The sequence below is a fragment of the Fistularia commersonii genome, chromosome 36 (genome assembly GCF_037954325.1).
Source record: "Fistularia commersonii isolate RoL2024-O1a breed Wild chromosome 36, RoL_Fcom_v1.0, whole genome shotgun sequence".
NCBI lineage: Eukaryota > Metazoa > Chordata > Actinopteri > Syngnathiformes > Fistulariidae > Fistularia > Fistularia commersonii.
Window position 1 is genome coordinate 5,294,461 of NC_141319.1, and position 13,979 is coordinate 5,308,439.

The 13,979-nt window shown below is 43.4% G+C and overlaps 1 protein-coding gene across 1 annotated transcript in view; it reads right to left on the reverse strand.

Moving 5' to 3' along the window:
- lama4 (laminin, alpha 4) overlaps positions 1–6,780 on the reverse strand; it is a 35,344-nt gene extending 28,564 nt beyond the window's left edge. Inside the window, exon 1 of the mRNA XM_086143068.1 lies at positions 6,022–6,780. Coding sequence (XP_085999194.1) covers positions 6,022–6,129 — 108 coding nt within the window. The 5' untranslated portion in view covers positions 6,130–6,780. The remainder of the gene's footprint in view (positions 1–6,021) is intronic.
- Positions 6,781–13,979: the final 7,199 nt, after the last annotated feature.

Here is a 13,979-nt window from a genome sequence, read left to right on the forward strand (position 1 = left end):
AGGTCCCCGAACAGCAGGGAGCCGCAGAATCCCCCCGAGCGCTTGGTGCCCAGGTGTGAACTCCAGCCCCATTGGTTCCCTCTGGGAAAATACAAAAACGGAATATCGTCTGAATTCAGATAAACATGTTTGGAAACCATACAGTTTCCTGCAAAGGAAATCCCCCGCAGTTATCGCTAGATGTGTGATGATTTTAAGGGTTTTTTAATGGTTTTTGATTATGGTTAGCGCGTCACAGGAAGAAGGTCCCCGGTTCGATTCTCCGCGCTCTTCCCTCCGTCTGCACAGGTTTCCTTAAAATTCTCCGTTTCCTTCCCACAGTCCCCCAAAAACCTGCAGGAGGTTCACTGGAAACCCTGGATTGAAGCTGGCCCGCTGATACGTTGCGGCCGCTGTTAATACTACAAGGATTTTTCGACGATTTTTCTACATCAACTCTTCAAACACAATGAAAATAAAAGCGGAGTTAGTATTTTGCGCGTTTTTTTGTTTTCTAAAGGTGAAATTGTGCTCCTCGACTGATGCGACGAGAAAAGGGGCGGCGGTATGTGACGCATGGGAGTGTGATGTCAAAAAATTTGGAAAAAAAAATTAGACTGTTCTCCAGTTTCATCCAAAAATGATGAAAAATGGGCGCCTGATGCGACGCAGAGGGAAGCAGCTGACAAGTCGGGATGAGATTGTGTTGCTTATAAAACCATAAGAAATAAATGAAAGTGATTTTTTTTCTTAATGTTTAATGTTGTTTCTTGGCAAGAAAGTATAATAATAATACATAAGATTTGTATAGCGCTTTTCATGACACTCAAAGACGCTTCACAAGTAAAAACAGAAGAAACAGAACATACACAGAATTATTGGGAAGAAGTCCATATAAGTCCAAGTATAAGTTTTGTTCAGAAAACTGAGCTGTAATATGTTTCTTTTTTGTACTTTTTTTCATGTCGGATTTTTCTTTAAAGGAAATTTTCTTATAGTCGTGGAAAAATATTTTCATTAGAAATTACCCCGGAAATGCTGCAGATAGAACCATAAGAAATCATCGCAACTGATTTTTAATATGTTTCATGTTGTTTTAATAGGGTCAATATGTGCCACAAGTTCATTTTACTGTGTAGTTGAGTTTGACACCCCTGCGTTATAGCGTTGACAGTTTATTAGCTCTATTATTATTTAAATGTAAGCCTTCTCTGAGTTTGACTCGGTGTTTGTTCACCGAGGTCTCACAGGACGGTGCGATATCACGTTTTCGAGCCACGACCCCCTTTTTTTTTAGGATTGCGGTGCAAACCTAAAATTATCCAGGCTTCACCCGGCCGGGGCCGGCCGTGGGAAAAGCCAGCGCGGCGAATGAAAAGTCACGTGCGGAAATGCGACGGAGGGGGGGCGTACGTGAAGGCGAAAGATATTTTTGAATTCTCAGATGAAGAAACCTTGGGGTTCGGGGACGGCGAGCGGCTCACGTATCCTCGTAGACGCACCCCTGCTGTGTGCGGCGTTTGTGAAAGCGAGACGCCGGCCCTGATTTTCCGCTTATTGACCTCAGTTTATTTACGCTATACACGCATCCCTTTGAAGGCATTGTGACATTTGAACCTGAATGTCTCAATGAGATGCAGAACTGAAGACTTTCAGCTTCACAGTTGGAAGCGTCGCGCAACTGGATAGCACGGACGCTCCACATAATGACGTATTACCACCGGTTGCACAATGCCTCCTCGTCATTCTTTGTCATAACCAAGGTTTGAAGCCCCTAAACGCCAATAAAAGACACCCGCTGCGATAAACTACGCATTTATGGAGGAGAAACCGCCGGGGCTTTTAAAGACCGGCTGACACTAGTTTTTGGCTGTTGTTAGACGTCTCAGCAGCGTGACAGTTTGATGGGTCAAGCAGCTGCAGCGTGCATCCACAGGAGAGCCGGGGAAGGGGGTTGGAATGCCCGGGAGACGTGCAGCAGATGGTATCCAGGAGAAACGCGGGTAGTCTTGAATATTTTCTTTTTTTTTTTTTTTTTTTTTAATATGAAGTCGTAATCGTTTTCATTTTTAAATCAAGCCAAAGGCTCAGGTGCGATAGGGTGAAATATCTACTGTCTCAGAAAATGAGAATATTGTGATAAAGTTCTCTATGTTCTGTAATGCAATTAAAAAAACAAACAAAAAAAATACTTTTTCATGATATTCTAATATTTTGAGTTGGATTTTTGAGTTTTTTTTAAAGATGTAAGCCATAATCAGCAATATTAAAATAATAAAAGGGTTGCAATATTTTAGTTGATTTGTGATGAATCCAGAATGTATGACTTGTTTGATAAAATAATAAAATAATAATAATAAATAATAAAATAATAATAAAATAATAAAATAACTAAAATAAAGAACTTTATCACAATATTCTAATTTTCTGAGACAGTCCTGTAGAAACGCATGCACTTTTCTGTTCTATAGTAATATTACACGGCTAATAAAGTTCATAAACCTTCCAAGAGGAAAAAACACGGGTGCTGGATGGGTGCTGGATCAAGAAAAGTTGACTGAAAAAAATGCACCAAAAATAAAAAAATAATCTACATATAGTACAAAAAACGTATTTGTGCAAACATATGCTCTTCCTCAGATGTTTACCAGACATATGTGTTAATATATATATATATATATATATATATATATATATATATATATATATATATATATATATTTTTTTTTTAGCTCTTGTTAGATATATCTTATTAACCTTTTAACAGCATAACATTATCTTCACCATTTTTCGAGACCAGTACTAAGAAATGGATACTTTTTCACAAATGTGCAGATATGGAGACTAACACATTCTTAATCGAAGGGTTTCAGTGTACAATAAAATATCAATATATACACATGGGAGGAAGAATTAGACAAACCGAACAAAACAGGACGGACAGAAACAACAAACGGACATGCCTATGTAATGTTTTTGGTCTATTGTTTTTGGCTCTGGTCTTGAAAAATGCAGATTTTAATGTGGATATGTAAATATGACATATTTCTTAACAAGAGGTGCAAAAAACAAACAAACAAGGGAATCAATCACATGATCATTCCCGTTAAAAATGGTGCCACAATAACATGTTTGTCAACACATATCTCCGGTAAACATCTGAGGAAGAGCCTACGTTTGCTCAAAACGTCACGCAAAAATAGGTTTTTTGTACTATATGTAGAATGATTTATTTTGGGTGCATTTTTTAGTGTGCGGATCTTTTTCAAGCCTCTATAAAGTTCATAAACTTAACAGTAACTTTTAGCCAAGTAACTATTAGTCACTTGTTACTAAGACACTTATAGTTTTTTATCACTTGTTTACTAAGACACTTTATAGTTTCACTGAGACACTTTATAGTTTATAGTTTATTTTCATTTCTAATACTGCCTTTTCTTTTTATTATTTATTACTGTTATATTTTCTGTAACTCTGGCACAACAATTTCCTTCGGGATTAATAAAGTTGTTCTTATCTTATCTTAGCCTAGCCTAGCATTAATAATGGTAAATGGTCTCAACTTTACGTCGTAAAGATACCGATGGCAGCAGCGTCGCCATACAAGGCGAACTGGACCGTCCGCTCTTAGCAACGAGCAACGACCTCCCCGTTATGCGTTTAATGATCGTTTGAAATCGAGAAGCTAACAATCCCTTTTTACTGATTTAAACGTGAATTCAACAAATTCCTATCCTACAAGTCGTCCTTGGAATTTAAAAGTCGTACGTATGCAGGAAGTCATTAGCAAAAGCGTCATGAATTTTGTCTTCAATATGGCCCGTTGTCCGTGACATTTGATGATCATTCAAATTAAATCACTTGGCAACCAAAGGATGCCGCAAGCTCTCAGAAATGTCAGATGTTTCCGTGGCGCCTCGCTGCTCCCGCTACATCGCGAAGGACAATGATGACATTCAGAAGGCGATATAACCTCCCTCTGTTTCCCAGCCACTCCGGTTTTGCAGTGTTTCTCGGGGTATTTCCCGGGTGTCCATAAAGAGTCCATGCGACGGATCACGTGGCTCGATCTGCGCACGTGATCTTGAATCACGTGCGCAGATCGTGATTCAGGATGGGTGCTGTTGCAAAGCCGGACAAATCTTGGTGAGACCAAGACGCAGATGAAGCCGGAGGAAACGACTGCGGGTCATAGAAGCGCCCAGTAAAAATGACCTAAACTAGCATTGAACTAGCTGCCACAAACTCTGGAGCGGGTGTCACTTTTAAGCCAAGATTGACCAGCGGGTCCGCCGTCCCCCATCGGACCAAACCGAGCGGGTTGACTGAAGACTCTGAAATCGTGCGTCATCGTGAATGAAAGAGCAGGAATTCTTGTTGAAATCTTCTTACCTCGGCAACTGGACTTGAATTTCGAAACGTCTTTGAGTGAAGAAATACAAGTCCTGCTACCAAGACAAGATGCCGACAAGAACTGACCATGACCTGTATGACTGAGAAAAGACCGAGTTTTTTTTTCTCATTTTTTTACATTTGTGTGCTTTTCCCGGATGTCGTGAAGTGAATATTTGCGTCTGCATGGTGACATTTTTTTTTATTTATTCATCCATTTCTCTTATCCTACTTAACGAAAACTTTGAAACGTAGCTCATACTTTTCTCGACGTCGGCGTGTTATTTTGCGCCGCCGTACATTGAACGCGCTCCCCGGGGTGGAAATGGAAGCGGATTATATGCCGCGGCTTAAAAGTCTGAATCTAATTTCCGTTTTGACTACCGACGGGAGATGGCCCCTGTACTCAGACTGACCTCAACCGTGGGCTTAAATACGACGGCTGCCCTGAACATTCTCAAGATGGGACGGATTAGAGGGTCATGAGAGAGTCATCCTGACTAAATAACTATCATGCTGTCTGCATGGGGCCTCTTCTGAGACGCATTTTAAGAAATAAACATAGAGCAGATAAAAAAACGACAACTTTTTTGGACACATTTGGCGATATCCTTTGGTTGGACGTTTTCGGATTAGCAGTTTGATTATGGCCCGATTGTCTCATTTCATCTATCTTATAAATGTCTTAGATGGTGCTGGGTTGTCAAGAAAGCGAGAAATCCGGGTATGTCTGGAGGTTCTCAGTCATCCAGGTCATGGTGAATTCTTGTGGAAATCCTTTTGTTTTGGCAACTGGACTTGTATTTCTTCCCTTGAAACAGAGTAAACAGTTTAGTGCTGCTTTGCCTTCCACTGCTAGTGTTTTATATCCTCACAAGCGAAGCTCGCCGGGTCACAAAGACAATCTTAAACCCTTCCCTGACTTAGGAGGAAAATCTCCATGACTGGACATTCTAGACTGCACCGTCAGTGTCACTTGTTGCACACTTGCACAAAGAGCATCTGGCAAACTTCCTCTTTTACACAAGATGGGATAGAATTTGGCGTCAGAATGCCACATCAGCACAGGGCCGCCTTAACGATTGCCGTTTCTCCGAGTCGATGCCGTTCGTCCCGTGCGAATCGCGCTAATTGTGCAACACGACAGGGTTTCACCAAAAGCCCAGCCGGTACTGATGCGCCATTCGTCGCCTCCCACGGGCGGGTTCGCATGAACGAACTCCACACAGGATGGGTGGCTTCAGACGGCGAGCGCGTTTATGGCCGATTGTGTTTGCTTTAAAATTAATGTAGGTGTTTATTCAGCGGTGTTCAATGGCATCTCATGCCTGCGAAGTCTTTCATGTCTCCCCCCCTTCTTTTGTTTTCCCTCGATGGTGTGTTTGGCAGCTGCTTTCCATTAGTGAACTATCAGGGAGGGGCGGGAGGAGCATGACAGCGGCGGACAAAACTAACTTGGAGGTTTAGCCTTTGGGCTCTTCTACATACAAACAAACCCCACACAGACTGTGAACACAAAGCATGGCCATTGTGCAGAGGGAGCCGAGGCAAACAACCCAAAACACCCAAATCGACTAATATCAGCGGCAAAGGCCGGGAAATATTGCACGATTCTACCGGCCGGCGTTAAATGAAACCGGCGGATCTTACTTTCAGCTCTGTCCGTTGCTGTTCCCCGAGCCTGGCGGCGGAAGCCGGACAGACGATCCCCGAGAGGATGCCGAGCAGGCAGACGCAGGGCAGGGATTTCGCAGCCATATTTGCGTGATTGCCAGCCGGAGTGCCGATCCTTTCCTGTCTTTCTGTGGGGAAAAAGACACCGGGCGGCTTCCTCCCCCCCCCCCCCGGCTCCGCCGCACCCGCTGAGTTTACTTTTCCGCCGCTCCGGCGTCCAGATGCGACACGGCTCCCAGTCCCAGCCCGGGCGGCGTCCGGTTAAACAAACTCGCACGGGTCGTCCTCCCTCTTCTCTCCCCAGCCCCGATTCCTCTCCCCCGGCGGATTTACCTCCCCCTGAGTCTGCGCGCCTCAATCACACACAGATGGGAAGGCTGGAAAAGCCAGAGCGAGGGAGAGAGAGGACGAATGACAGAGCGAGAGGCAAATGAGCAGCAGAGGACTTGTCTTGCGCAGGAGGCTGGCTAGAGGTCCGGGCTGACATTTCTCCCGTTTCTGAGCGGGCGGAGGCTCCGACGCTTCGGCGTGTCGAGGTCGCCCTGATGTCCAGCTTCTGCGGTACTCTCCGTTTACTCAGGTCGCGACATCCAGACCCGCCGCCGTAGACGGGAATAGCACGGCAGTTCCCGTCCTTGTGAGTTTCCGGAGTTCCCGGTCGACGGCGCGATCGCCTCTCGATCATTAACGCCCCCGGTTTAAACCGTCAAACCGTCGCTCTCGCGGGCGGCAATCCGAACACGACGTCCTCAGCGGTTTCATATTTGTCGTGGGTTATGCCGAGGCGGCCCTCGCACCACGTGGAAGTTGCCCGTCTCAAGTGACTAATAAACAGCTTGTCGCATTCCAGTTATGTATGGCGCGCATGCATCTCTGAGTGCTAGCACAAGATGCATCTCTGAGTGCCAGCACAACATGCATCGCTCTAAAATCGCTAGCACGTTCTGAAATCTCCTAAATCTATTTGAAAGAGGCGTCTTTTCACGATACACCACCTTGAGATACCTCCGTTCAGCTGATAATCCTGCTGTCCGGTCCGAAAGCCGAAAAGTTTTCTTCTTTAAAAATCACGGGGTGCCGCTTATGTTAGCTTTCTACTTTGGAGGATCCGGTTTGAGTCAATAACCAAACTGTTATCACTCAAGATTTTTTTTTGTTTTCATTCCTTAATGTCAGTGTACACCGTCCACCCTCATGGATCACCTCTGTGTAGATACACAAAGCGATGGAGGAATGTTTGGGTCATCCCGCTGGGTGGGTTGACCTCGCCGTGTAAGGAGGTTTCCTCTTGAAAACCCCCAAATAAAGTTCTTGAGATTTTGCGTCTCTGGCGTAAAAAGTTCTGATTCAATATCCAATGTGAGCAGCCTTAGCACAAGGTAACTATAGTCATTTTCTGACCATATGTGGTGATTTTCCCAGATCTTAATACATCGAAGGACCAAATTTGGGGTTTTCAGCCGAGGACCCACGAATCTGTGACGGTCAGGAACTCGAGGGGAAGGTTTGAGAAGAAACAAAATTACACCAAGACAAGGTCATTTTGCACAAAAGGCAAACGGAAAATGGTCGTGTTCGTCCCTTGTTCGTTTTGCTTAAGCAGTAAAAACCCGTCTGTACAAACCCTCGAGGTTCGGCGCCCTCGGCTTTTCCGCGGAAAAACGAAATCCCAGCCGGGCGTTTAGTAACACCGTGAAGTCATCTTTTCCCACTTCGGGAGCGAAGTCAAAAAAAACAAAAGACCAACAATCCCGGGCTTCTGTTTCGTCCGGGACCTCCAGAAAGCTTTCTGTGACTTTCTGTGACCATTGCGGGGAAAAGGCTTCATTTCACTTGACGTGAACTTTTATGACGTCGGACTTTCGATACGATGATATAAGTAAACGTTTCAAATCTGGTGGATTTCCGCCCCACGTTGGAGGTCTGCATTCTATGTGCACTTTCCCTTTGTCCACATCCCCCGGGGCAGCTCTCAAAGCTTTCCAAAAACCCGGATTATCCTTCATCTTCTTCTCGGAACGACCCCCTTCTCGTGCCCCGAAGAAGCAATCTTGAGGAAACATCTGACATGCGTGAAATTGTCGGGCAACCGACACCAACAAAAACAGGAAGCGTAAGCAGATGGACAGGTTTCACGTTTCAGCAGGATAGTTTCCTTTCAAAAAAAAAAAAAAAAAAAAAAAACAACTTCCGTCTTGGACCTCATTACGAAATGTTTGGAATTCTGCGTTTCGGGACTTTTTTTAATCCCGGGGTGCGTTTATGTATCCTCTGTTTGGTTGTGTGTGGATTTAGAAGCGAGAAATATTAATTTCCGCAATAAAATCCCCCTTTTGTAAATGAGAGAGTGAATAGTTGGACATCTTTCGCCCAATGACAGTTGGGATCAGCGCCATCCCAACCCCTGAGTGCAGGATAAGGGGTTTAGATAACAAAATTAGTTTAATTTCCAAGCGTCATAACAAAAATACCATTTATTTGAAAGGTCCTTTTTACCACTGTTATTATCCGTCGGGTTATTTAAGTGCGCGATGACTTTGTGTTTGTCCCTTGAAGATGTATCTGCATGAGTGGAAGGTACTTTTATCAAGATTAGCTCAGTTAAACTCTCTGCGCTTCCTCGAGCAGCTTGACAGATGCTACACAGCCGATGTGATTATCTGTTAAAAATGAACAAAAAGCCAAAGTCTGTTGCGCTCACATACACTTTAAACAATCTGGGTGCAATATTTCATGATCATAGGTGCAATAGCACAAACTACCACCTTGCTTTCACGTGTAATAACAGTGCTAACGGTGCTAACTTCAGCCGCTACTTAATTGTCGGTGTTACTTTGTTTATATTTTTGCTCTTTGTTTTTTGTTGTTTTTTCATGGCTTGAAACCGGCCCCTCTAACTTTAAGCCGTGCTGGTATGACAATAAAGATTCCTTAAATCCTTGACATGCAAGGAAACATAGTAGCTCCGAGGCTAAGGTTGCGCTTACGCTTGACTTTTCACTTGCGTTGAGTTTTTCCTTTTGCGACTTTGCCGAGCCGGAAGCTCCCCGAGATGACCTCGAGACCAATTGTTTTCTTGTTGACGCAGGCGCGCTCTTAAAAACGCGCACAGACCACCGCTATTCACTGCTCCGGGGAGGGTTTTGACTTGGAAGCGCTTGTTCCGTCTGGGTCCTCCACGGCAACCGATTCAGCGGCGGCCATTCGAGTGATCGATGGCGACGGCTCCGTCTCGCCGTTGAATAGCAGAACAGACGAGGTTCTGTGTAGCGCTCGCCCTCTCCGCCGCAAGCTAAAGGGTTGAATCGCGCAAGCAGTTGTTTGTCGCGGCTTCATGGTGCCTCTAGGTTCATCCCTCTGAGCACAAGATTATGTAATTTCGATGGCGCCGTTGTACAACTTAAAAGTAAAAACATATCAGCACAAACAATTATGTATATGTTTGTTTGTTTTTTTTCAATAGCAACAATTGCAGGCGGGGCAGTGGTTAGCACTTCCACCTCACAGTGTGCAGTGTCAATGTTTATATGTTTATATGTCATGTGTTACCATATGACATGAATGATAGAATGAATGCAAATGTAAAATATCTCTGACGTGTGACTGTTTTATTTTGTCACTATAGGACGAGTGGTTATATGGTACGTCTGTAGGTGATGTGTTAGTGAGAGGGTGGATGTTTTATGTCTCTTTATGATGTTTGAATGAGCGTGAATGAGAGGGCGATTGTTGTAAAGCATGTTACCGTATGACGTGAATGACAGAGTGAAAGGTTGTGTCTTCATATATGATGCAAATGAGAAGCTGAATGCATTTTTTAGCCGCTACATGATGTGTGAATGGCCGAGTGAATAGTTGTATAGTATGTCTGTTTATGACATGTGAATTAAAATGTAAATGGCTGTATGTCTCTATATGACATCTGAATGAGCAAGAATGACTTTTTGTCTCTGTACGAAGTGCGAATGAGAGAGTGAATGTTTTATTTCGTCACTATATGAAATGTGAATGACAGAGTGAATGGTTGCATAGTACGTCTCTCTGACGTGTGGATGTGAAGGTGATTGGTTGCATGTATATATATGACATCTTAAAGAGGGCGAATAGCTTTTTGTCTTTATATGACGGGTAAATGTTATATAGCATGATTTTTTTTTTGTTTTTTTTTTAGATTTTGTTGTACTTTATTAATCCCCTGCTGGAAATTCCTGTCTGCATTTAAACCATGCATATAGCCCCCACTTAGCATGATGCTATATGACGTTTGAATGACAGAGTGAATGGTTGTAAAGTATGTCTGTATGACAGTGTTTCCCAACCACTGTGCCGCGGTACATTAGTGTGCCGTGAGAGATCGTCAAGTGTGCCGTGGAAAAATGCCCACTTTCACCTGATTGGTCCGAAAATGATTTATTCAACGCAAATAATGTGTCTTCCTATGTCTATGTGGACAGAATGCAGTGACAGGCAGAACAATTACCTTAATTTCCGGACGATAAGCCGCGACTTTTTTCACATAAACAACGATGCGGCTAACATGTGGACTTTTTTGGGTGGGGGGCGCTAACGAGCTTCACGCCGCTAAAACGTTTATCCTCGTCACATCGGAGCGATGAAATGACCGGGAAATCCTGAGTCCGTTCAACTCCGACACCGAAGAAGACGACTTTGACGGTTTTAGCGAGCAGGAGGAAGCCCGAGATAGCGATCGGCTAGCCGGTGCGGCTAATATCAAGATGCACTCAATAGTCCGGAAATTACTGAGAATGCTCTTCCATTCCTTTGCAACGGGTAGTGAATTTACCTGTGCATCTGTGTATCAGAGTGATTAGTGACGCTTTGCGTGATACATTTTTAAAATAATAAGTACTTGTATCTGCGTAAACAAACAGGCAGCGTTGTTGAAAACTACCAAGACGAGTGAGAAAGCAGTGAAAGCTGCTATAAAGTTGCTGAACTCATCTCTAAATCCAAACAGCCACACATCGTAGCAAAACATTAATACTACCTGCCGGCAAAATCATTGTAGAAGAAAAGCTCGGCACTGGCGTTGATAAAGAAATAGCCAGAGTTCTCTCAAATTATACCATTTTCAGACATATTGATGTCTTCAGACATTGAAAATAAGTGTTCTGGAATAGTTGCACATCAGTGGGAAATTTGCATTGCAACTTGGCGGATCTACAGATATTAGATATGGGGCTCTGGTTTTATTCTAATTCCTTAAAAAATGTTTGACATATTTATTTGGTGGTGTGATTTTTCTAATGTAAAATATGTGCCGTGGCTCACAAAAGGTTGGGAAACACTGCTCTATGATGTTGCGAACCTCGCCTCTCGCCCGATAACGGCCAGGAGAGGCCGCAGGATCCCACGGACCTGAGTGGCGATAATGAAAGAAGGAATGAAAGAAAAACAGCTTTGCTGTACTTTGGGTGGAAAAGGAAACAAAGGTCAGCGGTAAGAGGAGTCGTGTGGTCAAAAAAACATCCTTCGGGAAGAGACTTCTGCCGTCTCAAGGGTTCGTCGAGGAGAGATCACCCTCGGCTTTTAAAAACGCGTCATTCACGGTTTGAACACAAATCTCCGAAGCCGGTGTGTTTCCTGGGCGCAGCTCCCTCTCGCCGTCTCAAATGTTCAAAGCGCAGCTTCGTAATTTTCTCCCAGCTTTCTCCTCGCCTGCGGGAGCGAGCGTTCCTCACTCTTGAGCAATGAGCGGCGATTGAAAACAGGAGGGGTGTGTGTGAGAAAGCTATTTTTTGAAAACGAAGAGCCGAAGTCCATCCAGCCGGGAAAAGGAATTATTGAATTCCGACGCCGCCCTCGTCCTCCGCGTAAAGTAAATTCAAATCTGTGGCTCGGGGGGTCTGCAAATACAGTTTACATTTAAGAAGGATTCTTTTTTTTTTTTCATACGAAACCTTATATTTCACAGCACCATCAGGCTGACGTGGTTTCTATCCAAGTCGGCGTTAAGTGGGATATTTTTTTTTTCAAGCCAGACGTGTGATCACGCCGCAATGTCCGGCTTCCTCGCGGCCAATTTGTCCCAGTTTTCCCTAAAGTAATAATTCAAGTTTAAGCTTAAGTTAACTTATGTTTAAGTCCAATAGAGCGACTCCAGTTAAATTTCAAATTGCGTTAAAGTTTAATTTTGAAGCTGTCAGCCTGCTGGAAAGATTATTATCACAAGCTTTTTTTTTCTCAAGCTTGAAATCCACACTTATAAATACACACATTAATAAAAAAAATCACCTGATTTCAGGCTAAAACTGCCCTTTATTTTTGGATACACAGATCGGATTCAACCGATCCGAAAATACTAAAGTGCTTATATGCTATATTTTCCTAATGTGCTGTATTTTGAGTATGTGTTTGTATTTTGAGGAGTATTTTTACTAAGACACTATAGTTTCACTGAGACACTTGATAGTTTATAATTTATTTTATTTCTAATTCTGCCTTTTCTTTTTATTATTTATTACTGTTATATTTTCCGTAACTCTGGCACAACAATTTCCTTCGGGATTAATAAAGTTGTTCTTATCTTATCTTAAAGTGTCTCAGTGAAACTATACAGTGTCTTAGTAAACAAGTGATAAAACTATAAGTGTCTTAGTAACAAGTGAGGTAAGGAGTGCACAATAGTATGATAAAAGGAAAAATTGTAGTGTAGCTGTTATGAAATGAAATATTGCACAGTTTTTGTTTTTTTTTTAGGTTAAAGATAGGTTTTTATGGTTGCCGGCGGCTGAATGGAGAGGAATTAAAAAGTCTGAAAGACCTCCTGTGGCGTTCAGTGGAGCTCCTCGGTGGTATCAGTAATATCAGTGATAGGTGATAAACTAGGTGATAAAATAGGTGATAAACTAGTTTGAATTTAAAGCAGTGCTACGAAATCATTCATTCCTTCATTGCTCATCGGCATCCTATTCTGAGGTTACGTGGGAGCCGGAGTCGAGAAGGTCAGAGAGGCCAGACTGAGATGTTTGGGTCAGTGAGTGAATATATTGGTAGAAAGATGCTGGAATCGGAGGTCTAGAGGAAGATTTCTGGACGTGGTGAGCGAGGAGGATGCAGAGAGTAGGGTTTGATGGAGAAGGTGGATTCGAGGTGGCGACCCCTGAAGGGAAAAGCCCAAAGGAAAAGAAGGAGACGTTTAACATTCACACATCTGGACAATTTAGTCTCCAATTAGACCCTAAACCTCCAATTCTGGAGGTTTTTTGGACTTTTTGAACCTGAAGGGACTCCAAACAGGAAGCCCCCCCCTTCCAGAATCCAACCTTCTTGCTGTGAGGTGGAGTTGCTAACCACTGCGTTGTTTATGAAATGACTACACATCATGTTTTCTGATTTAAAAAAAAAAAAAAAGAAGTTTGGAGAATCTAAAGTTGATAATATGCTGCCCCTTACTGGTGTGTGGATTGACAGGCATTGGATTGTTTCAATGCGGAGGGAGAATCTATAACCGCGTGGTATTTCGACGTACCGCAGAGGGCTATTTTAAATATTTAGGGAGAGAAAACAGCCGGCAGACAAATCGAGGGGAGACGAATCGGTGATTACAGATCGGGGGCGGTGTTTGGATCCAGCATATTTGTGGAGTCGCGTCACCGTGATTGCGCAAGCGCGACAAAGAATTCTCACGTTAGGACAGCGTTATAATGACCGACGCATTACGGGCCCCGAACATCTGTGTTCGGTCATTCGGGGAATCCAACCTTTTTCATTTTTATCTCATGCATTCAGCGGCGTTAACCGCGGCCAGTTTTGCAGCCGTGTCTTTAGACCTGGACCTTCTCTCTTTTGTTTTTTGTTTTTTTTTTCCTCTGAAATTGAGTTTAGCGTGTCATTGCAGTCCCCGGACCGGTTGCTAATCAATCACAGTGGACACATAAAACCGTTCACGTCGTGTACAGACGTACAAGTCT